The 26,881-nt window shown below is 32.1% G+C and overlaps 1 protein-coding gene across 1 annotated transcript in view; it reads left to right on the plus strand.

Annotated features, from left to right (window-relative positions):
* Window positions 1-14,228: 14,228 nt before the first annotated feature.
* Window positions 14,229-26,881, plus strand: part of LOC146535382 (metabotropic glycine receptor) — a 97,613-nt gene continuing 84,960 nt past the window's right edge. Inside the window, exon 1 of the mRNA XM_085190655.1 lies at window positions 14,229-14,436. Within this exon, the coding sequence (XP_085046781.1) occupies window positions 14,247-14,436 (190 nt within the window). The 5' untranslated portion in view covers window positions 14,229-14,246. The remainder of the gene's footprint in view (window positions 14,437-26,881) is intronic.

Genomic DNA, 26,881 nt, shown 5'->3' on the forward strand with positions numbered 1-26,881 from the left:
CTGGTAAGGAGGCAAAGCGCGGCGTTGAGTCTGCCACTCAACATTCAGTGCTTCCAGAATTCGTTAGAAAGTTGGGAACGGTATGTCTTAACACTAGGTTCCCAGGTTCCCTCGGTATACCCTAAAATATTCCAGTAACTTAATTTCTACTATCAAAATAAGGTGGTCAATGGAGACGTCAGATATTTAGCTAAATATGCTTTGTTTTTAACGTAATTGCAGGCGGTGTGCCTTGGATCACAGCCAAGTGGGTTGTTGTACGTAATATTATCAAAAGTTTTAGTTAGTTTAATGTTTTAACAAAGGTATCTATCTATTGTTTTGCTTTCATAGGTAAAAGTGAAGGTACTCGTGTATTTATAGATAAAATTTTAAAGCAGAATTATAAAATAAATAGCATATAAGATATCGAAATAAAAAATATCTGTCAAGGTAACGAAATTATATGAACTATGCCAAATATTTAATTGTCATCAATGGCTAGTTTAATCTCAATTAGTTTAGCGTTCTCTACTCTCCACCCAAATGGCGAAACTCAACGCTGCGCTTGGTCTTTTTACCAAGTCTAGGAATTTACAATAATTCGTTCCCCTGAGTGGGTGTCGAACTCACAACCATCGCGTTTATAATTACGGGCACATAATTCTTTTTAACAATTTCTAGTTAAAAGATATAGAAATTAAGATTCATATTTACACAAAATTTGAATTTATACGACCCATATTTTTCACTTTTGTTTTAATATTCCTCACACAATAAAGCTATTAAAAACAAACATTCGAGCTGAGGGCCAATGAGGTTTTCAAATACATTTCATTCAGTTAAACCAAGCTTTAAAATCATTGGAAGTATTTTTTCCCATAAAGTTTTAAAAGTATACATTATACTAGTAAATAAGGCCAGTTGTGGTTCATGGGCACAAGCGTGCGAATGTGGATTCGATTCCCACTCCCACTCGAGGAAATTAAATATTTAATATCTTCATTTCTTCGCTTAACTGGTAAAGAGGCAATACCTCAAGAATTCAGTGAAAAGTGGCGAACAGAACCTTGAACCTTGTCCATCCAGACACTATGTCTGGATGGACAACTCCCAACTCCCAAGGTTCCCAGGTCTCTCTGTCTACTCTGCAATATGCGGGATACAGCGAGAAGCCCATTACTAATAGTACGCTAGGACCACCAGTGGACTGTAAAGCGTTTAACATGTTAAGAATTTTAAAATCCAAGTTACCAGTTTTTGAAGTTATCATATAACATTTAAATAATTTTTTTTAATAATACTTAATAAAAAAACTCTCTTTTAAAATATTTAAAATATATTCTATTATTAGTGTCGCTCTCTCTACAAACAGAATAACGCGAACGATTAAGTTCTTAGAAAGATTTTTATCGTGTTACGCCAAAGATGTATAACTTCTAACACAAATACACACACACCATTTTTTTTATAACGTTTTATACTTTTTTTTAAACAACTGTATTTCACTGTAGCTGTACTAATAAATAAACATATTTGCTTAACCCGCATTTCAAGTATAAACCTTTGAGTAACTAAATATGGTTAGAACTACGAAGCATCTTAATTAATACAATATCGAATGGAATGGACCATTGCATAGTGCAAAGGCCGCCTATGAATAGATATATCTTTTCGAAATTTATATAAGGCCAGGCGTAAGGGTACAAACGTTTGACTAAACGTGACAGGTTTTTGGTTCGATTCCCACCCGATCAATATTTAGATTATTAGATCAATATTTTTGTTTCTCCGTTCTTATGTCGAAGTAAAGCGCGGCGTTGAGTTCCGCCACTCAACACGTAATGCCTCCAGAATTTGCAGGAAAGTGGCGAGCGGAGTATCTCAACACTACGTTTCCTCTGCTTACCCTGGGGAAATATGCGGGATATGTGAAGTGATGCTGTGCGGGATACAGCGTGAAGTAAAAAAAAATAATAAAAGTAAAGTTATAACTTGCTTCAATAAAACCAAAGTTACGAAAACTGATTTTATATTCAGATCATTGAAAAAGCCGCCGTAATCGGTTTGGAAAATCGGTGCTTTTCAACTACGGAAATATTTCGTGAAATTTCAAAGTCAAAGTTTTTCGTGTACCTACGGGAAATATGCTACATATGTTTAACTGAATTAAATGTAAAATTTATAGATAAAATAATTACGGGAAAAATATTCTTCATATAGCAAGGAGAATATAGTGCTAAATCACTCGATTCTTCACGTATTGCTCAAATTAACAGATATTTTGTTTTGATTGGAACATAACCCCCTGCTTAGTCACTTTACTAGAGCGAGAAAATGAAAATAATTAATTCCCAGATGTGGGCATCGAACCCACAATCGACGCGTTTATAGTTAGAACCTTTGCTTCGACAACGACCTCTGTGGTTGGCACTTTTCATTATATAAAAAAAATATATAATCGCTTTGCTCTTTATTTATGTCACATACATAAGTTTCTTTTTTTTTATGTTGACTAATGACTTTTCTGATAAGATAAGCTGCGATTCGGATTCTTCACATAGATTGTGTTTAGTTGTCGTTATGACTTTTATATCAGGAGTAAGTTTTTTTTACGATGTTTAACGCCGAAAAATCAAGGTTGTCGTGAGGGTTCAATTCCCATTGAATAGAGTTAATTATTTTAATTTTGTCGCTCCGGTAATAAAACAAAGCACGGCGTTAAATTCCACAATGCAATACGCAAAATCAAGAAATTTGGGGAACGTAGTGTCTTAACACTACCTAACCTGCAGGTTATGCGGAATTATTGACACTGTGAATTTATTTTATAATGAAATCAAAATGAAATCGTCACGTACTAGTCGGTCACGTCCAACCAAACTCTTAACGAGGTTTTCACTGACTAAGGAGTTTCCGAGATCGTGGTAATGATATCGACAAATAGACAAAAAGCTATTCAAAGTATCATTGTCTTATGCTAATATCTTTTGAACTTATATTTAATTAACACTATAGAAGTGGCTTGTTAGACATAATTCATACATAAATGAATTTAGATTTTGAAAATTTTTTCTTAGTTTCACGTTGATCCCGAATACCAGGGAAGGCTGTTAATGGCAGAATACTCTGTTCTCCACATTCTCCACACAGCGCCTAAATTTTAAGATATTGCTTGTTTTGTATTGGTACTAGGGTAAGGAAACGAAAAAAATATTAGGAAATTATATTAAACATAATATGAAGAAAGTAAAACTAACGAGTAAAGTCATAAAACAGTTAAATATACTACCATTAATATAATGAGCTTCCTATTAATAGAAACAGATATTAAAACTAAAGTAATTTGCGGCACACAATAGGACTAATCTTTGCACATCACTTTAATGATAAGAGTCACGCTCTAACTTAGTTTGAGGCGAGTTCTATTATTGAGAAATCCCTGAATCATCAGCGACCCTTCGATCGACAGAATAATTTGGTGTAAAGTGTAAGAAAATAGAGTTTATTTTTACCATAAGAAAATTCAGACTTTTAAAAACCGCTCCCACTTTCATATCCAACTTTTAAAGCGTTAAGTGCTGAGTGCGTCCATAAAATGAAAAGGTTTACCAATATTGATGAAATGATAACATACGAGTATGTACATACTCCTCAGCTTATAACTTAAACCTTAAACCCAGGCTCTTATAGTCGTCCGCCCGAGAATTCCACTATTTGCATTTTTTTGGCTATAACGATATCTTTGTAAAATGCTATGATAGCTTCATGACTTGCGTGGGAAAGGTAATCGGTTATCAACATTTCACATTTTATAGGTCAATGATAAATTCTTTAGACTGCTTTCTATTTAATAGATAAAGTAAAAATTCTTTGTGGGTTATAATAATAATGTAAGTTGTGTTGTGGCTTTTTTACTGATGTAAGGTGGTAGATCTCCTACTTATTCTTGTAAAGGAGAGTAGGGGAGAATTAAGACAAGATTTCTCGAAATTCTAGCAGAAACAATCTTTAAGTCCAACATTACCAACTAAGTTTTGGTCGACAACTATAGAGCTTGGTTCTCACAATGGCACACACAGTCACAGTTCTTGACAGGATTATGTTGAACTCGCAAGTAAGCTGCATACTTGTATATTGCAGTAATAAATAATTAGGTGGGAAGGCCCGAGCAAGCAGAAAGAAATGCAATGAACTCGATCAATTCTAGAGAGCCGAGCGAAATAATTACAAAACACAAAATTCTTTGTTGGTGGAAATGCAACTCTTATTTTATTTAAAAGGAGTACGTTTCGTTTAAGAAATACTCGCAATTTCTCTTTCACATTGGAAACGGGGATTAACTTTTTCACTCTTTTAGAATCTTTACATTTCAAATTGAAAATTGTTACCGCTTACAATAGACTATCTTTGCTATTAGGAAAATGTATTGGTTCAAGTAAGTAGGTATCAAACGCAGCCGAGAATAAATGTTCTACTTCCGCCAAAACCAAGCTAAAATTGAGCATGCTCAGTGAATAGGTTTACAATTTAGTGGAGTTGGATTTTAAGCTATTAAATATTTACTTATATTTATTAATCTAATCTAAATATTTCTTCTCTATATATTAATTAATTACAATTACATAAGAGACTAATCTTAGACATTTTTTAGCCTGTAAGACATTGCGTGTTGAGTGGTGGAAGTCAACAGTACCCTTGGTGTTCTGATCGGAACTAGGAAATAAAAATAGTTCATTTCCTCAAATCGGAATCGAAACTAGAAATAGAACTAAAATATAGAAGATAAGAATAATGTTAACAATACTTCAAATTATACTTTGTTTTCGTACCTATTAAAACTAAAAAGCTTAATCTAATAGTACATCTTACACCAATTCTTAATATAATTTGTACTATACAACTTTAATATGAAAACTGGTTCATATTTCTACAATTTAAAACTTTCGAAGCACAATTTTCTACAATTTTCCTCGTGAAAATGTACATTTTGAGATAATTTTAAAATTAGACGTAACTTAATAAATAAATACTTTGTAATAAACTCGAATTTCCTGTCGCCTTCGAGTTATGGATAAAGTTTGTCTGATTGCCTTGGCCCAATAGCATGGTTGCTGTTTGTAAATACGATGGTTGTGGGTTCAATCCCTACACGAAAAAATGAAATATTTACATTTCCTCAGACTGGTAACAGGAAAAGCGAGTGTTAAGTTCCCTTTTGAGTAAAGAATAAGCTCTTCATTTATTTTTTTACGCTTTACGATATATTTGGTCACGAGATTAGTGTGTTTAATTAAACAAACTTCGTAGCTTTATAATCTATATATATATAAAAGGACTTGTCCTCACTGACTGAGGTAAGACGCACGCACAGCCGTAACCGCTGTGCGTAGAAACGTGGAATTTGGACAGATGTTTACTTTCATAATCTGGACATCCACTAAGAAGGGATTTTGAAAAATTTTAACCCTAAAGAGGTGAAATAAGGGTTGAAAGTTTGTATGGAAAAAAATTTAAATCGGCACCGATTTTTATAAAATTTGGAATTCAGACTCTTAAAATTATTTAATTGAACACATGTTTCATGTTTTCTTGAATTCTTCCCCTAAGGGTGCAAATAAAGGGTTGAAAGTTTGTATAGAAAAATCTTTAAAACGCCAGCGATTATTATAAAAATTTAAATTTACTCTTAAAAATATTAACTTGAACATGTGTTTCATGGTTTTCTAGAATTCACCCCCTCAAGGTGCAAATAAGGGGTTGAAAGTTTGTATGGAAAAATCATTAAATCGCCACCGATTTTTATAAAATTTGAAATTTAGACTCTTAAAAATATTTCATTGAACACATGTTTCGTGGTTTTTTGGAATTCACCCCTAAATACGTAAGCGAAGCTACGCGCGTCCGCTAGTATTATCATAAACATAAACTATTTTAGCATAAAGTTTGTTATACAATTCGATGCATTGAAGAAGAACTTTTGAAGCATATTCACAAAATCGGTTTACATTTTGAAATTGTAACTGAACAGTGTAACTCGTTAAAATATTTAACAGTCGTTAAAACTTTTTGGTAGCTTCATGATATAAGCCATAATGGTCGTTTAAAGTGAAGCATATTGAAAAATTAATAAGAGTTAAGGTTCCCTTAGTCTATAACATGAAGTAAATGGAAAGAAACCCTTTTTTATTAAGGACTAGGCATACTTTTCAATGTCCCATTGTATCACATTTATAGTAGGCTGGGCAGAGGTAATAGAGTGTTAAGACACTCGATTACATATTTTCCGCCTTATTTTCGAGACACTACGTGTTGAGTGACGGAACCCACTGCCGTGCTTTATCTTGTTAATAAAAAAAGTAAATCGAGGGAAGCCACAACCATTGCGTCTACAGTTTACATTATGTAACGACAAGTTGCGGAAAGTTGAATAGAACCTACAATGATCGTCCATACAATATGACATCTCTTACTGTGTCACTAATCCACAATGGTGCTTAAAATTATATAATAAGCAAGTATTATAGTGCTTCTTGGCTGTTTCAAGAGTGTGGCTTTTCAACTTTCCCACTGGAGGGGTCAAACTTTGAATTTGAAATTTAGTTGTTATACCAGTTGTTTACCTCTCGCAAATACGGGTCAAACTCGGAAATGATGGCCACTTCACTCGTAAACAACTAGTCTGAAGCTCGCGGCTTCGTCTGTATGTCATCCAAAACACTATATAATAATTACGCATAAAATATTTTCTTATATTAAGACCACCATTTGCACTATCATTCGAACCATGAATTCATTAGTATATTCCATAACAACAAAAGCAAGCTTCTAAATCAACGCAATCCAAATATATGAGAGTAATGTAAATTTTTCCTGCATTTCGTATGCAATTTGCGTAATCAAAACCTATAAGATATTTTCAGTGAACCTACAATTGTGGAATTGTAGTACAAATAAAGTACAAAAAGTAAAAATTTACAGAGACGTTATAGAAACAAATATTACAAACTTATAATTGTAAGTAAGCTTATGAAAAATTTGCTGGTTGTTAAAACAATTGCATATCGTCATATATATACAGATAAAAAACACATACAAAAACTTATGAACAAACCTTTTATCTTGCCTATAAACATAGCAGATATCCTCATCCTATAGGTTATTGGGGTCCAAACGTCCAGCAAACTAGGCCGGAACGAATTAATCGCTTTCCGTCCTTTGATAACGCTGTATGTGCCTGTCGCTATTTAGTTTTAGTTTTATTTTATTTGTTATTATATAATAGCTTTACGTTACGGCATTTACGTTTACGGCTGCTCAATGAAACCTAATGTTAAGACTCTTCGTTTTCCGTTCCGTTCCGATCAACACTTTGCCGTCTTATGACACAGAAAAAAATTAAGCTTTTAAAAGAACAGAGATCAGCACACACACAAACTAAGCGGAAGAGGAGTCAAATATTTATTTTCAACTGTATTAATGACGCCATCATGGCACAGCGGCAAAATGTCAGGTTGTAAACGGCTGTAGCTTCGATTCCCGTTTGGATTAATAAATTATTGAAAAAAGACAAATTTGTTCATAGTGTTGAGTTGTGCCACTTAACGCAATGTAATGTAAAAGTAATATGTAGAATTAAAAGTGAAGAACAGAGTGACTTAAGTACTACATTCCCTCTTCCTACTAGAAGCTGAAATAAAATTTTAACATTATTTATTTTATTTTCTCGTCAGTTTTATGTTTGACGTGATCATAACCTGTACTTAAAGTTAAGGCACTTATCTAGCGTCGCACACTTGCTATGTGACACTTTTGTTCTATAATATGTATTAAGTTTCAGTTGAACCTCTCTAAGGTATAAACGTCATGTTGCATATTCTCTATTGAAGGTCTGGCAGTATAGCTGCCAGCTAATGTAATAATAAAATATACCATTGACTTTTAAAAGAGCAATTGTTGAGTTTCTTGCCGGCTCTTCTCAGTAGAACTGCCTCCAAACAGGTGGTAGCTTTTTTATCTATATGTTCATTCAACAATTCAAAAGTGCTTACAATAATCTACTTGAATAAAGAATATTTTGAATTTGAATTTGCATAACACTTGTGAATGTGAAAATGTGAATCTGCTATATTTTTATAGCTTTACACCGTAAGAAAGAAAAGGCGAGCATATAGTGTCAAGACACTCTGTTTCTTATTCCGCTCAATTTAGGATATTTAGCGTGTTTAGTAGCGGAACTCAACGCCCCATTTTGTCTTGTTATAAGAACGAGGTAAATAATTCATCCCCCAAGTAGAAGTCGAACCCTCAACCGGCACTTTTACAGTAATACACGGTGTCACACTGTGTCACGGCGACCGGTCTTCTAAGTTCATATACATACATATAAAAAGTAACTTATTTACTTTAGCTAGTAGTAAAAACGCTTTCAATAAAACTATTACGAAAACCCATTTGTATTCGCCCCATACAATATCATTTATCTTGAACTTTATCATTGGGAACTTTTCTTTGTGACACTTCGAGCTTTTGGTGGAAAATATTGTTTGTCGGTCTCCCGTTGAGATTTGGCCGGTAATTGTTTCAAAATAGTTTTTTTTTAATAATATTTTGGGTGTAAGTTTATTAGGACTTCGATTTTGTGTTATGAAGTTTTATCTGTTTTTTTATATTATAGTAGTAGGTTTAAAAAAAATCTATTTTATTATAATTTGAATATAACATATATTGAGTATACAATGTATATGTTAAGATTTATCTAAATAAGTCTTAACTTTTTTAGAGCTCCGTACCTCAAACGAAACAAACGACTCCCTTTAAGATAGGACAGGACCTTTTTGTGTCTGTCTGTTTGTGTCTGTTTATCAAGAATATTTAAGAAATTTTGCAAAATTTTAATAATTAAATTAGTAAAATAAAAATAAGTATCGCTTGATATTATGACTTGGGACAGTGGGCAGTCAGTCTCTTAGTTACAGAAGAGTTTCATTTCTAAGTTGTATTTTATATTTATGTAAATATAAAATGGCTGGCTGGCAAATGGGTCTTATAGAAATACACTCGCTTTCGTAAAGTAATTGTTTTTTTCTTACATATATTACAAGGTGGCACTATTGGATGTAAACGCAACTATTGATAGTTTGACCCTCCCCCCATATAATGATTACAGCCTTGTCAGATCTCACAGAGATTAGCCATCAAAGGCGATTGACATATATCGTACATTATTATTTGATTAGTCAGTAAATCAGTTCATTGTTAAATTAAGGTTAATTAATATAATTATTTAACCATTATTCAATTCCTCCCACCGTAATACATATGGGTATATTCAACATTGAGATTAGTGACTATTCTCTCTATTATCATCAACATTATTATGATGATTATTGGCTGTATGGCTTCTGTACCACATACTAAATATAATAATATACTATTATTTCTTAAAATTTTATATTAAAAAATAATAATACAGCTCGTATAACAAAACGCTTCTAAAAGCCACACTACAAACCACTTTATAGATGGAGCATCTGCGGTCGGCTCGCGAAGTGCGGTACGGTCGCTGACTCTGATTTATTTGCTGACTGTACAGGAAATTCTAATAGAGACTAGATTTTGCTATTCGTTTTGTATAAAATTACTTGGAAATATATTTGTAGTAATAATTACAAACAATTATAATTACACCTTGCCAGCGATAAAGCGTTTGTGTAACCTATAAGAAGAAAAATCTCGTTTTTTTTATGTTCTCGTAGAAATTTCAGAAAATTTTTTTTAGTAGTCCTCTAAATTTAAATATTAATTTTCGAGTAGGAGTCGAACTCACGACCTGCCATGTTTACAGTCGCACGCTTGTGCCCATGCACTACGAATGCATACAAACTAAAATAGCCTAAACTGATTTAATATACAAAACATTATGCTGATTTAATTAACAAAATTTTAAATTTAAATGAGAAATAAGGTTAAAATCTGCGGAATTCACACGCTATCGAACAACATATAATATTATTATGTTATAATGTATTATTAGCATAACATGAACTATTTCAATGTTATGAAATTTTACAGAAGTTAATTACAGTATCTACTAACAATATTTATTATTTATTAGAAAATACTCTTCTATTATCATGCGCTGTTGTTTTAAATTTAAATTAATGAATAATTTTTGAAGTGGGAAATGAAAGTTTCTTAATGGGAACGGTGTCTTTTAATATTATGTTCGCGGGTTCCATTTGAATGCCTTTCTTTGTGCAGGATAAAGCGTGAAGCTAAAAAAATCTTTTAAGCAGAAAATGGAGAATGGAACGCTAAGTGCACTCTACCAACCCTGCTAATTGAAGTAAAGCCTTAAGATGAAGGAAAAGCTCTAACCAATAAGTTAATTTTCTCGACCTTTCCCTAAAGCAGCAAGCGTAAGATTAAACGCAAACACGAATTAAGTACTTAACACCGACAGCTTTGCAATCTCTTAGTTTCATCAATATTATAATTACTTAAGAACGAATAGATGTGAGACCGTGCCTCAGAAGGCACAAGCGTATGACTGTAAATGTAATGTAATGGTTGTGGGATCGATTCCCGCTCGAAGAAATGAAATATGTAATATTTTCATTTCCTCGCTCTGAAAGGAGGGAACAAAAATGTTTTAATGGAATCGGGGTGTCTTAACACAATAGTGTTATGACACTACTGAAACAGATGCTCTTGTACATTCAATCTTTTCATTTCTTTACCGTTGGCATACAAATAACTAAAAGTTAATAGATCGATAGAGTAGATTCAATTGAAATGAGTAGCTAGCCTATAGCTTTTCTCGATGAATTAACTATCCAATATTTTTTTTTCTATTTAAACCAGAAGTTATCGAGATTAGCGCGCTTAACACTAGAAGCGCCGCCGTCCCATTTTTGTCCCAAACGCAAGGTTGATTGTTTGTTAATGTATGTAGATGAAACTTTTTGACTATTACCAATTTTACACCTTTATTTAATTAAAAATATAAATATTTTTATAGCAGTCATACTTTTTAAAAAAAAAATGAGATTTACCTAGAACTGCCGCTGGGTCATTTTAGTCCCGCCATTATTATTGTATTATTTAAGGATATAATTTGACATATTTTCATGCCTCAGGGACGAGGTGGAGGTGAAAGGATGTTGCGGGGGCGGAAAAAAATTGAATAGTAGGTTTAGCAGTCAATACCTAAGTTTTTAGGGTTCTGTAGCTTTTAAGGAAAAAAAAAACCCTTATAAGATCATTTTTTGTCCATCCGGCTGTCTTTGCCTTTATCTCATGAACGCTTGGAGAAATCGAGTTGATATTCATATAAGTATATGAATATCAACTATATGACGATCTACAGTCCGTTGATTTCCTGAAAAAGCACCCTTAAAAAAAAGATATGACCATTTATATAGTAAAAAACGTGTATTTCGACACTATAAAGGGAATCAAATTAATAAGGTACTTTTAGTTAACTTAGAATTATGAAATTTGGTAGTTAGCATCTACATGTAGTACTAGTACAGGAAAAAATCTGAAAACTATACATTTATGCATAAATCTTAAAAATAATAGCCTGAAAAGTGGGGTAAAATTGGTGTCAACACTTATTTTTGCCGCTAGTTCAAGTGAGGTATCAGATGAAGGGATGACTAAGCTAGGCTTGAATTTTAGAAAAACACTCGATACCAAATGTGGGCAATTGTAGGGTAGGTGGAGGGAACCTGGGAACCTAGTGCTATGCACTCCGCTGGCATTTTCCGCCGAATTCTGGAGGCATTACTATGCAATGTTATAAATCATCTGTGATGTATCACTGATGAAGAATATATTAATGCATTGCTTGGCCTAATAATAATATTAACTCATTTCAATAACTTATAATTTTGTAAGAGTTAATCAGTTAGTTGTCACGACCTTAGAACGTATTTGAAATATTTAATTCTTTCTTTGTGTTTGGTTTTTTGGTACTTTTATGTGTGTTAAAGAACAAAAATTTATTATTAAAGATGATCTACATATTTTACGAATTATTTTAATAATATTTTTTTGTATTATACCAAAAATCAACATAATAAGTAGAATGAGACAAATTTGTCACGACGGCGGTTCGAGGGACCCCGCCCCCTCAATCTTCGGCACTTTTAGTGTTAACCAAACAAACTCTTCAGCTTTATAATATTAGCATAGATATTAAAATTATATAATTATATAAATCTACTTAAAATGTACGTCTTAAATCTTTAAATTAATTATATTTGATTCGGTGATATGCTCCACCCGTCATAATGTCATAATAACTCATGGTACATGCCTACATGGTACGTGCGAGCTACGAACTATCATTAATTGCTACGGCGTAGCGTCGTAGCTAAGTGATTTGCTTGCATTGAGCGTTTTAAATTGATTACTATTGTTTTCACCTGAAAAATATTTTCATATTAATTGGATTATATTTTGATATAGTTTAAAATAAAATTGATTATTTGTTTGTGTTTTAGAGTTCCGTACTTCAAAAAACAAAAACGTAACTATTATAGGATATCTTTGTTGGTCGTGTGTTGAGATATTTTTTTTCAAGATCTCTTGGAGGTATCAAGTTAAAAGAGTAACAAATATTCGGGTGTACAGATTCTTAGCTCTAAGCCTATTTTAATTAGCAGAAGAAACCTGACTAAATAAATAGCTAATTTAGAAAACGATACCAAATGTATGAACCACGAAACCGTTATAAGTAGATAAAATAATATATATATACATATGTGAAGCATGAGCTCTACTTTTCCTAGTAATTATAAAAACTTACCATCGTTGTAAAAACATGTTCATGTTTCAACGTCATTACTTTTGAAATAATTCAAAGTTCTGCAAAAGTATATCACGCGAATACATTTAAAATCTAGACTATTAACTAAGCTTAGCTACAAAACTTACGCTTATAACTTACTTGAGCGAAATTGCTCTACCTGCATACAGGTAGAGCAATTTCGCTAATTATAACTAGGTTGATATTTAACTTCCTTCTTTTATTCCTGTACGTCTCCTTAACGAAAAAGAACCTGGCATCCCCACTTGCAGTCTCTTTTCAAGATAATGTACGAAAATAATAATAATAAGATTTATATTATAAATGATACGAGGTCATTTTGTTCTTGTGGGACAAAATTACTATAATGGGATAATTCTAATTTATATCCTTAGTTTTGCGCGAGAATAATTATTTAAAAATATAATTTAATCATTTTCATTCTCCTACTATGATAGACTAAATATGGCGTTAAGTTCCATCACTCATATCACAAGCAATATCTCGAAAATAGTACTGACAGTAGGTTCTCTTTGTCTGCCCTATTATATGAAAAATAATATAACTTACATATGTAACACTTTGAAATATTTAGCTTTGTTTAAACGTATCATGTTGTAGAGTATTTGTTGTTTTCATTCAATTTACAATCCTTAGAGGAATACCGCTCTAAGTGCTTATAGTATGGATCAAATTGGATGCTCAAACTACTTCTCTATGTATTTGAAACTTTTGTGGTGCAATTGAAGCTTTTAAATTCATATCTATGTTAAAAAATATCGTAAATAATAAGCAAAGTATCAGTTTTATTGCAGTTGTAAACTAAAATCTTTCAATTAAAATTAAATATGTAAAAATACATTTAACAATTTCTCCATTCATTTTGGTTAGACTAGGTATATAAATCGCTTAAATCGCTTAATATCGCTTATTGTTTGTAATGAAATTCGATGGTTTATGAATAGAAATCAATTACTTTACATTCCAAAGAAATAATATGCACACTCTTGTTTTTTTCCTTTTCTTTGAGAAAACAAAGCACTTGTGCGCTACGGTCTAAAATATATCTAAATTACACAAAACAATGACAGAATATAACTCCAATAGTCGTATCACGTAAATAGTTATTATCTATTACATCATTAATAACGAATTCAATAAATACGCTTATATTACTAAAATACGCTTATCGCAGTATGAAATCGACATTCTGAACGTAGCAGGTAAAAACTACTGTAGCCACGAACAAAGCTTTACGTAGAGCATAATTTAAAATTTCAAATTTGAATTAAGAATACATAATATGCGTCAAAGATAACATAAATAAATACATTTCTATGTATATAATTATATAATTTATTTATTATATATAATAATTTTTAAAAAATCAGGGTCCCTACGTACATTCAATTCAGTAGTATTCGCGCCGTTACGCCGTCCGCACGTAGCTATGCGGACCCTTATTCTAATATACTTCGCGACGTTGGTGAATTGTGATTTCAAAAGTGATGTGAAACATTTAAGGCATTCAAGGACATTGATAAGGCATGGAAGGTCCAGGGTTCATTTCAGTCGGATGCACACTAGGGCGAGAGACTTGGTCGCCCAAGTCATAGAAGCGGAGACGAGCAGTGAATTAGGTATCGTAAAGTTTTATATATATTAAAAAGAAACAAAAAGATTTTAATTTTTAGATTTTAAAAAAATAAGATCTATTATTGTGCTTATTTATTTAGGATTATGTTTTAGTACTTTGTAAGATTTGTAAAATGGATCTCGAATGTTTTGGAAGTTTTATTTTTAGATATGATTTCGAAAATGTATTTTATTATACATATATACATAAAAAATAAGTAAAATTTGCTTACAGTAGTATTAGAATATAAGAAAATGGGTGTTCTTGGAAGTAAAGTTTTGAGCTTTTAAAATATTTTAATATTTTTATACTATATAAAACTTTGATAAAACACTTTTGTTTTATTATTTAAGTAAAGTAAATTTTATCATTATTTATGAATTATAAATAAATTAAAAAATATATTACATAGACAACTCGCAAGCGAGCCCCTTGCGGCTTCGTCCGTTTGAACTACACAAATATTTATTTACTAACCTTGATTATTTTCATGTTCTAACAATATTATCAGTTTAAAGACAACCTTATTAACTTAAGTTTTGCATAATTAAATAATATAATTTTACAAAAATTTCGTCCAACAAAAATATTTTATATTCATATATGTAACTTTTTTATTTATGAACCCATTGAAATAAAACCGTGACTGTTAAGTGAAGTTTGCCAAAATACAATAGTGAAAATTACATTTACATCGGTAAAGCCGTTTCTGAGATTAGCGTAAACAAAGGCACAGACAAACATTGTCTACTTAATAAACTGTTCCTAAATAATATTAAGAACTGTCATATAAAGAGGCCGATAAATGGTTGTGGGTTTGGGTTTTAAATATTTCCATTTCTTTGCTCTGGTAACAAGATTTCAAAGACTAGTGTAAGCATTGGTTATTAGACTCCAAATATCTTCCAAAATATATCTCGCAAAATATGAGTAATTCTTTTATGTGTAATCTGAATATCGACCAAAAAACACACTAACCTCTTTTCCTCACGTTTTAAAATCTTTTTGTTTAATAAAATGTAACAGAATGATCAAAAAACCGGTCAAGTGCGAATTGAACTCGCTCACGATGACTTCCGTACTATTAACTATAAATACGGCAAAAAAATTATGCCTGTTTTATAGGAGCCTCTTCAGATATTTATTTTAAAACTTTAGTTCCTTAATTACAGCTGGAATGAACGATGATAATATCTAAAAAGGGAATTTATTAGATCGATATTATTTCAATTAGTGTTATTTATAGATTTAAGTTAGTTTATATTTTAGTTCGGAATGAAACCATATTATTCTTTAATTATTATTAATTATTTTGGATACATATTCGTTTATTTAAATGAAATTTCTTTTTATTTTTAACTCATTATTATCAATTATTATACAGTATAATTTCTATAGGAACTATTTTCTTATATCTAAAACGTCACTGTTCTTTCAAATTGCACAATGCCTTAGAAATTGGTGGATTGTGTAGAACGGAGCTCGCAAGCTCAGACATCACCACGCTTACAATGAGATAGATTTCTTTTTTTTTTGCTTCATAATGTATCCCGCACGTAGAACAGTAAGCAGAAGGTACCTAGGAACGTAATGTTAAGAGACTCCGTTCCCAATAAGACATTTTCTTTCTACACTTTTTTCTTCATTTATTAAAGTATGTACACTTGCAAAATAATTATAATTTCAGTAATATAGCTTAAATGGGTATTGCTATATTAAACTTTAAGCACTTTTTTTTTGTCCGACGCACTCAATCATTAGAAACTTAACTAGAAAGAAATCTATCTAGAAACTTGATATTTGAGACCTTAGTTGACCAATAATGAAATGAACCTTATTTAATTATTTATATACTATAGAATCTAATATACTTAAAAAAAACATTACAAAAATAGATATCTGACGAGCTACTAGTGTATAAATAAATCAATTTGTAATTTCCAATAGCCTAAGGCCCATAGTATTGTGGTTTCAATACACAAAAGGTTTGAAGATATCGATACCCCAAAATTGTACAAATACCGTTTATTATTAGGATAAAATGAATATTATGTATGTATATAATTTCTACAGAATAAGCAGAATATTTAGAAATATTTCGTGGTCTATATTGTAAGTAAACGTGCAGTATTGTCTTATTAAAATGGAAAAACAGTTATAGGTAAGCCCGTCGTTAAGTTCTGCCACTCAACACTTAATGTCTCAATAAAATCTACGGGAAGTAGGGAACGGAGTTCTAGGTTCCCTCGGCCTACAAGAAGAAGATGCAGAAGTTAATTGGATTTTTATTAAGCACATGTACAAAATAACTATATATAACAATAATATGTTCATTAATGGGAATCGAACCCTTATGACGTCAATAGTCATACATTTTCAAATTGCTATAATATAGTCATATATTTAAATATATAGCATAAATTTTCACTTGTAGCGCTACTTTTGGTAAAATCTACGAGGAGGTACCGTGAGCACGTATACATTTCATTGCAACGTAAAGTACGGACGTGATATAACATAATACAAATATATATCTATAGTAAACATATATGTGATCTTTACTTGAAAATCGTTATTAAGTTTCTAAGCATCGAGTGTTTCCTATGAAGATAGAGAGAATTATAGTGAAAAATATTACGTCATCTTACCACGCAATGCCTCCAGAATTAAGCTTAAAATGGAGAACGGAGTGTCTTACCACTAGCTTCTCTCTGCCTCCTGTGTACGGAATACACCTTGAAGCTGATTTTAATTTGATTTATTTTTTTTGCATATATTATATTTACAAAAGAATGATTTTTCTGTACTTTGCAGAGAAAATATAATACTGAAAAGCTCGTGAAAGCTTCAAACAAAATTCTTGTTTTATTGGATGCTCAACAACCTTAGCAAAAGCACAATGTAACAATACAAATATAGCCTAGAGCTTTTTAAAAACTTTGAAAACATTATTCAAATTTCGTAATCGACTGAGAATATAAATAAATTCCTTAAATAATAAATTCAACCAATTTATTGAGGCAGTCGTGGCGCTGTGGGACACTGTCTGTAAATACGATGGTTGCAGGTTCGATTTTCACACGGTTTAAAATAAGGTAAGGTTAAAGTTTGCGGGTATATGCGCTCATTTTGTATGAAATTAATTTGTGATGATATTTTTTATATGAAATACCTATAAATTTTCACTTGTCGGCTTTTCTCTTAAATGGTAAGTTGTATGGTAAGTTCTCAATTCGTGCCTTATTTAATAACTGTGGATTCACGGGATTTACCCTATAGTTTTCGATTATTCGACGGATGGCATAATAATGCAATAGTGAATATTTGATACCAATTTTATTTTCATACCTTCCCACTTGGCATAAAGAAACGAATAACAAATAGATTCTATAAGGTTTTAATTTGTTTGTATAATGGAACCAAAAAATATTTACATCCCGTGCAACATAATGATATAAGATAATATAATAATGAATATAGAGATGTTTCTATTCTTTTTAGATGCAATCAAAGAAATAATTAACGTGAATATACTCATTGCAAACAGTATTTTACTTCTTTAATATTTGAACAAAAGTCCTGTGAAGTTTTAAGTTTTTTTTAAAGAAAATTTACAAAGAAAGCTGCATTCATTAGACTGCATTAATATTAAAATTATAAGCAGCTCATCAGAAGAATATTTTCATAGTGTAAAACTTCAAAAGATTAACAATAATACTATATAGCATATTGAAATAAATTTATAGTATCTTCATAGCAGTGTAGACAGAGAGAACCTTCTGTTAAAACACTCCAGTCTCTACTCTCCGTTAAATTTTTAAGATATTTTTTACGAAAATTTTGTGCAAAATGGAGATCTTAACATTATTTTCCCTCTGTCTATCCCGTGCACGCAGGACACAGTGCAAAAGTCTAGGGTATTACGACCTCTCTTATCTCTTACGACCTGACCTAACACAGGAACCCCTGATTGGAAGGTATCTAGTGTGTAGTGTTGTTAATGAGTGATACATGTCACTTATTGTAATTACGTGGAACCTCTATCCGAATACGTTGGAAACATATAAACGGTATGTATTTTTATCGTGTTTTCTTAAAAATGCTAAACGCTACCGATTTCTAAATTCTAACAATATATTAAATAATAACAAGTGTACCAAAACGTACCAAGCAATAACAGCAAAATTTCTAAAAGCTAAACAAGTTCCTATATTCTGATATTTTCATTGCGTTAGGAAGATGGTAGCGAACTTTGGATTTGAGGTTACTTGCAAAACCAATATTGAAGGTAAACTAACGAACAATCTTATATACACATATATAAATAGATTATATTACAAGTGCTGACTGCTAAGAACTGGAAATAGATTGGAGTTATTCCAGTATACTAAATAATTGTTATGATATCATAGACATAGATTTGTGTAAAAACGAATATTGAGTAAGAAAAAGTATTGTAGCTTTTCCTTTTTAACCGTATTACGAATCCAGGGTTAGGCAGAGGTATCCTAATGTAGACATACTATTTTCCACCTCCTGTTCTTCTGTTCGGTTGATATATTCCCACATATTGCAGGCAAAAAGGAACCTAGTAGGAAAGAAACCTGTAAGACACTCCGTTCTCCACTTCTTGCCCAATTTTTTCTTTCTATTTTAAAACAAATAATTACAACAGTTAAATGAGTTGTTCCAGATAAATAACAATGCTTAAATGTGTAAATAAAACATCAAGCAAACTTGGATAGGACGTTAAAGTTAAACAATTGGTCTCCTCTGACGAGGTAAGACTAGAGACTATGTTTAAATATACATATAAACTGCACACATTATGTAATTAATATAATATGAAGATATAGTAAAAAACTTACTTATTTTCTTTATACGTTTGAGCGTATAATAGAGTAGATAGAGGTTGCGTAGTGGTAAAATTTAGGTCGTTTCACGATTCACGTTTACGAAATTAAATTTTTATTTTCTTGTTATTATTCTAGTAACGTGGCAAAGAGCGGCGTTGAGTTTCACTTTTCAACAAGCAATACTTCCAGAATTCGGCGGAAAGGACACATAGGAGCGACAATGTCTTATCAGGTTGCCAGGTTCCCTCGGCCTATCCTGATATGTGCGGAACATATGCGTATTTCACGTTGTATCGTGAAACAAAAAATAATTTGGCTCTCTTTGTATGCAGTGGGAAGAAAAAGGGCCATTGAGACACTTCTGTTTCCCACCGTTCGGATTCTCGAGGTGTTCGCCTCGTTAACAGAGGAAAAATGAAAATATTAAATATTTTATTTCTCTGAGTGTAAATCGAATCCACAACCACCGAGCTCACAGTCACACGCTTGTTTCCATGCACTTTGACGGTCTCAAAATATAATTGAATTAAATATTTATATGCTACGATTTCTAAGACGTGAGTATGAGTAAATACTGTCAAGATCTCGACGGAAGATGTCACTTACCATTTAATATATGGGGAGGACGTGTGAAGTTGATGTTATCTTAACTTTTAAAGTGGGGTTTCCTGTTTAACAGGTTTTGTACATTTTTGTCTATAAATACATATTATAATGATTATTTTGATTTTTAACTAACTAACTCCTTTTAACTTATCAGAGCGGAGAAATGTAAATAATTCACCAAGTCGATGATTTCACTACGTCACGTCATAGTCGCAATTACGCAAAAATTAAAACAAATTTTCTTTCAAATTTTAATCTAATGGAATGAATCGAAATAATAAAACCATTTTCTCTAAGAAAATAGCAACGTTACGTTTTATATCCTGTAACCCTTCTAATCGGATTTGTCGTGAGAAGTAAGGCATCTGGGTTGTTCTCTTCACTTAAAAAGGATAAGCGTTAGCTTTCATCAACTAGTATATTTCTACTGATGCTTCATGCAATATGTTTAATTAGAATAAGTTTTAACTTTATGAAATATAATATTTCAATAAGGTACCACGAAGTTCGATATTTGAGTATAATTTATTTAAGCACGTGTGCTAAATCGATATTTAGCAATTAGCAAAATTACGATTAATTAGATCTTCTGGTTACAACCACCAGTAGGACCCAAGTTTTAAAACAACCTCCATGGTGGCTATAAGGTTGACATGTAATGACATCACATTACATGACACTGCGTTGGAAGAAATCTCAAACTTTAAATACCTAGACAGCCAAATAAGGAACACCCTGGCATTACAGGTACTCGGCATAATAGAATTACTTTGCAAAGCAATAGTTATATAGCAATATTATATACTTCTGCCTACCTTAATTACACTGCTGAGACGAGGTGCTGATGTAAAGCAGACATTAAGGAGCTGGATAAATTTCACCTTAATTATCTAAGGTCAACTTTGAGAGTTGACCAAACATTGTCGTTTTACGTCGATGTGGCTTTGTAGGGAATAGAAGCAATTATTATGAAAAGGCAGTTTAAATTGTGTGGTCACCAGGACAACAGATTACATAAGGCAGTCTTTTTCTCTGAGCTTATCCATGGAAAACGAAGAGATGGACAATATTTACGTTATAAAAATATACTCAAGTATATATAACCTTTATCTATAGCTTGCAAGCTTGAACCAAAAAATAATCAAAAGGCTTCTAATAATATAATTATTAAAATATTCCAAAAATGAACAAGTTTCTTTAACATTTATACAATAAATTTAATTTGAATACCATTGTTCCTAACATTCCTACAGTGAATACAAATAATTTGTACAAATATTTGGTAAGTCAATACTTGAAGGGCTTAGAGGGGAAAAATATAATCTCCGATCACGTTATTGGAGGACCCTTTTGTCAGGAAAAAGACTTACTAGCAGAAGTTATTACAGTGATAATTATTTTTCATTATATTTTTACATCGAGTTGGAAATTATTTGATTTGCGGCTTTGCGAGAAATAGCGTGAAGCTATCTATATCCCTCATATAGCAAGGTAAAGTCTTATGTCAAGAAACTCCTTTCTGTCATCGTGGCGTAGCAGCACAACGTGTGACAGTTGTATATTCGATTCCCACCCGAGGAAATGAGTTATTATCCTCGTCCTGGTAACAAGACAAAGCGCAACGTTGAGTTCTACGTTCTAATAGGCTATGTCCCAAAAATTGGGCATTGTGTGGGGAACCGAGTGAGGGAACGAAGGAAATATAATTCGGCTTTTCATCCGAATCATATAAATATGATTTCCACCCATGCAATGCAGCTGTTGACGATATAGTGGTGCACCTCAACAGCTGCATTGCATTGATAGTGTCCTCCTTAATTTCTTTATAATAACAACATGCGTTTGTAAATGCAACAGGTTATGGGTACAATTAAGTGTAGACGGAAATTAATATTTAATATTTTTTTCCCCTAGCTCTGGGGAGCAAGACAAAGCACGGTGTTGAGTTCCGCCACTCAATACGTAATGCTTCCAGAATTCGACGAAGAGTGGGGAACGGAAGTGTTCTAACACTAGGTTCCCAGGATCTCTCTGTCTAGCCTACTATGTGAGGGATACAACGTGATGCTTAAAAAATAATAAAGTTATCATACAAAATTAATAAATATTTGTTAAATATTTTGCGGTCACAGCTGGCTAGCAAGTGCTAAAATGTGGTTACGTTGAACTAACGACTTCGCCTTAGTTTTGTATAAGTACTTTATAAAACTATGTTTTGCTAATAGATAAATATTTTCGTACGTAGCTGGGTTTGAAGACAGAATTTAGTGCTAATGAAAGGAAATTAAATCTATATATATAAAATCGAAAGGTTACTCACTCATCACGAAAACTCAAAAACTATGAGTGCTAGGAATCTCAAATTTTGCATAGGAGTTATTTATAGGACGTAGGTGCTCGCTAAGACGGGAATTTGCAATATTCGACTTCTAAGGGGTTGTTTTTGGGGTTGAAAGTTTGTATGAACTTCGTTACTACAAATGCTAGGATCATAATCTCAAATTATGCATAAACGTCACTAGGACGTAGCCATGGAGACAGAAATTAATAATAATATTGTTCACGCGGGTGAAACCGCGAGCGGGCCGCTAGTATTTAATATGGCTCTGGACGATTAATTAATATTCTGGACGGAATTAAATAAAAAACATGATATTTAGGTATATAATATGGATTATATAAAGGGCGTGTATGTTGAGGAATAACTAAAGCTTAAACTTAGTTCAGAACCTATCTAAAGCTGCTTATAATGTAGCTAAAATTAGACTTATATTATTTCGAACTTTATGGTCCGGTGCTGAGTCTTGCTGAAAGCACCATCCTTGTTTGTTAAGCATGGTCTTGTTAAGGGGCTTAACTAACTTTTAAAGAATGGTCTTTTGATACTGATATTTTAATACATTTTTTGTAAAAATATGGATCTTTCACTCTGGTTGTAAGTCCTAAGGCATCATCGTTTTAGGTGCTTTCTTCAATTCCCCAGATGATTTTTTTTTTTTGCTTTGTTAAATATAATTATTAAATGCATTGATGGTTTTCATTTTATGAACCCAATTATATAAATATACGAAAATAAAAAATAAAAACACAAAATAATCATATAAAAATTACAGATTCCAAATTGAAAAGTAATATTTTGTTTATTTTTAATTGAACAATATTTATGTCAAAACTAAGTAAAGTAAGTTAAAGGTCGTCTAGTATAATAACGTTGCTTCTAAGATTGAATATAACACGGCAAAGTAAAGTAGACTATATTTATAGTATACTCATGTAGGATTTCAGGTGACATTGTTATCTTGTTTCTTGATAAAATGACATGTGTATATTATTATTCTCTAAAGAATAATATTTAGATAGTCTGAAGGTTTTAGGAATGTCTAAAATTTCTTTAGAATTATTTTCATAAACATACACATTAATTTTAAGCTAACAATAAGTACTGTATCTATGATTGACAGTAAAAATAATGTCTGTGGCTCGAATTTCCACTTTACAGAATGAATTATTTCCAGTCCCCAGCTTTAGCTAAGCAGAACGCGGGATTGAATTCCCGCTCAGCTTCACGCTGTACCCCGTATAAGCCAGGATAGGTAGAAAACCTAATATTAAGATACTCTGCTCTCCCCTACATTCTCTCATATTTTTAACCGACTTCTGTAAGAAAAGGAGGTTATCAATTCGACTGTATTTTTTTTTTATTTTTTTTTTTTTATGTTTGTTACCTCATAACTTTTAACAGGGTGGACCGATTTTGATATTTTTTTTTTATTTGAAAGGTATAGCTTCCCGAATGGTCCCATTTTTTTTTTGGTCCATGTCTGACAATGGTATCCATGAGAAAATCACATAAGTCTTAAATTTGCATTATGCATGTGCGCGACTAATAGCCGAATAACTCAAATCGCGCCAACCGATTTTGATGATTCTTTTTTTATTTGAAAGGATACACTTCAAGGATAATTTGGTGAAAGTTTGGTTAGGTTTCGATTATGGAATCCGGAGAAAATTGAGAAAGTTTGTTTTTTTTGGTCAAAAATTAATTATACTGTAATAGTTACAAGCAAAAACTTTTTAAATTGATGTCAGAAGTGAGATTCCTAAACGTTGCATTTCTTTTCAACCAATCTCAAAAAAGAGGATGTTCTCATTTTCAACCAACTTCAAAAAAGGGAGATTCCGAATTCACCCGAATACTTTTTATGTTTGTTCTTGTCAATATACCAAAATGTAACTTTGCACAAAAATAATAGCTAATTAAATGAAGTTTTACATAGAACAACCACAACCACTCGTTGACAACCACTACCACCACCATCACCACTCGTTCAAGAAGCATCATTTTAAGATCTACCCATCACTTAAAATGGTAAAATAAATTAATTTTTAACAAAAACAAAAACCGACGTCTAACAAAAAGTCGGTTTTTGTTTTTGTTAATAATTAATTTATTATTTCCAATTTTTGAGTTGAGTACCCGCACTCAACAGGCAATTCTACTAATAGTATTGCCTCGCTTTGGCTACTTAAAATATTTCATTGTCCCCGAGTGGCAATCGAACTTGCAACTGTCGCATTTACAGTCGCACGCATCTACTCCTACGTCACGACAGCCTCGATTATTTAAGGCTTTTCAATTTACAAATAGTTGATAAAACGTAAAACGTTGTTTAAGCTAGCGTGTCTAACTAAATGCCATGGACCGATTTATTTTGGGAAACGTTTTTGATAAAAGCTATTCCATTATCGATATTTGATTTAAATCGTAGATTACAACTGTGAGGCATTCATCACCATGGATGAGATTGTCTCTGAATGTAAGCGGTTCGTTGTGAATTCGATAGCTACTTATTTTTATTTATTTATTTAAAAAAATAAATAAATCAGCTTCACGCTGCATCCCTCACACAGCAGGATAGGCAGAGGGAACATAGTGTTAACACACTCCATTCCCCACTTTCCGCCGAGGAAAAGCTTCTGGAGGCATGCGAGTTTTTCCTCGATACCAAAACGAAGAAACGGAAATATTAATATATTTATTTATTTAAGTTGTCGATTATTACAGAGTAATTACAAATTCAAAGTGCAATCATAAACTCATTCAAGTTTTACCGTGCACCAACGACGTTATATAATATAAGAAAAAGCCAAATTAAAATAATCGAGCAAATACTGTCATTAACATGAAAAGTTGTGTCATTAGGAAACTCGTTAAAACATTTCAAGTTAATTTAGTTAGGCTTCGCGTTTCCAATTTTATTACAAAATTTTATGAAAGCTGCGACAAGGATGCAATTAGGATATTATATTTTACCAGTGTAATGGGTTTCAATCGCTGAATTAAACAATCTTGTTATTATATACAAGAGTCCTGTTTTTGGTTTCGTCTGCGTAGTCTACATAAGTACCTATAGTAGTAGTTATCTTTTTCTAAGTTGCACTAGCGTGGTAAACACTGGGAACCTAATGTAAGTGTGACCATTTTTTCCGTATTTTCTCGTAGAAGTTTGGTATCTCCTCTTAGTAACATATAGTAAGCTTTTGTTATTAGGGGTTGCCAGATAATAGACGAAACTGATGGATTTAGAAGGTTGAAAAGAGCCAAACCGCAGCCAGCCAGCGAAACCGCATGTAAAAATCTACCGCCCAGCTGATATTGATGAAACTGATTTGAATGAAACTTTTTTTTGCGGATTAAAAGAAAATAAAATTTCACAAAGTTAAATTTATAACCCGCTAGTGTTAAGACACTCTGTTCTCCACTTTCTGCTAAATTTTCGAGACATTGTCTTGTCTTGTGTGACAAAACTCAACGCTGCAATTTTTGCCTTGGTACCAGAGCGAAGAAATGAAAAACTGAAATATTAATAAATAATAATTCATTTTCCCGAATTAATTTTACAAAGCTGGCAAATATTTAATAATTTACAAGTCAAATTTTGTGAAGCCCCTTCCAAACAGCTTTAAGCTTTAAATATTACCAGCTTTAAATTATCTCATTATTTTCATTAAAAACTGGCTGAAGAGTAAATAATTCATACGATTTTAATTTATTAATTTATAGTTAAAAAACGATGTACATACGAATATGTTTCGTACACTATAAATTATTGATTAATCATTTGGCAATAGAAAATGAAAAAAAGCCGATATTTGAATGTTTAAATTCTAAAGAGCATGTTCTTGCACTAAATATTTTAAAGGCAGTCTTGCCGCAGCAGCACAGCGTCTGGCTTGGCGACGGTTCTGGATTGGACTCCCGTTTGGGAGAATTCATTACTTTCATATCTTGGTAACAACACAGAGTGCGGTATTAAGTTCCATCACTCAACATGCTTTCTATCTAGGATCTTCTGTCTAGTGGGATAATGAATGATCCTTATAATTTTTTTTTATTCCTTGCATTTCAGACATTTCTTTCCAAGTGGAAAAAAAAATTCAAAAATAACAGCTTAGTTTAGCTTCACTGCTATGTGTTCCCATATAGAGACAGGGAAAACCTGGTGTTAAGACATTCTTTTGGGGCCATTTATTGTGATTTTGCCTATAAAAGGTCGCGAAGCTCAACGCCGCGCTTTGCTTTCCAAAGAAGAGAAATAAAAATAATAAAACAATACTTGGAAAAATTTTCCAAGTATTATAAAGAATCGTATCATGTCAGAGCTTTTAAAACTAAATGAGTCGTCGAGAAGCAACGAGGCATTACAGAGTAGGTACATCCATAATAACCGCCGTCATTTATACTTAACTTAGGTACCCACGTTTATTTTCGTAAACAAGAGATAAAACTGAGAACTTTGAAATAATGAGACCCTTGTCGTAAGAACTTAGGATTAGAGTCGCTATTTTTTGGTAACATAATATTAAATTTAAAGGGATTCTTGTAATATAATCTAATTACGACTTTGTTAAAGGGATATCACAAGTTTAAATTTGCTTTTGACGTGAAAACGTGTCTAAATTTGCTATACTATACGGGGACAATCC

The sequence above is a fragment of the Heliconius melpomene genome, chromosome 10 (assembly GCF_056956725.1).
Source record: "Heliconius melpomene rosina isolate 202511_hmr_F chromosome 10, ASM5695672v1, whole genome shotgun sequence".
Classification (NCBI taxonomy): domain Eukaryota; kingdom Metazoa; phylum Arthropoda; class Insecta; order Lepidoptera; family Nymphalidae; genus Heliconius; species Heliconius melpomene.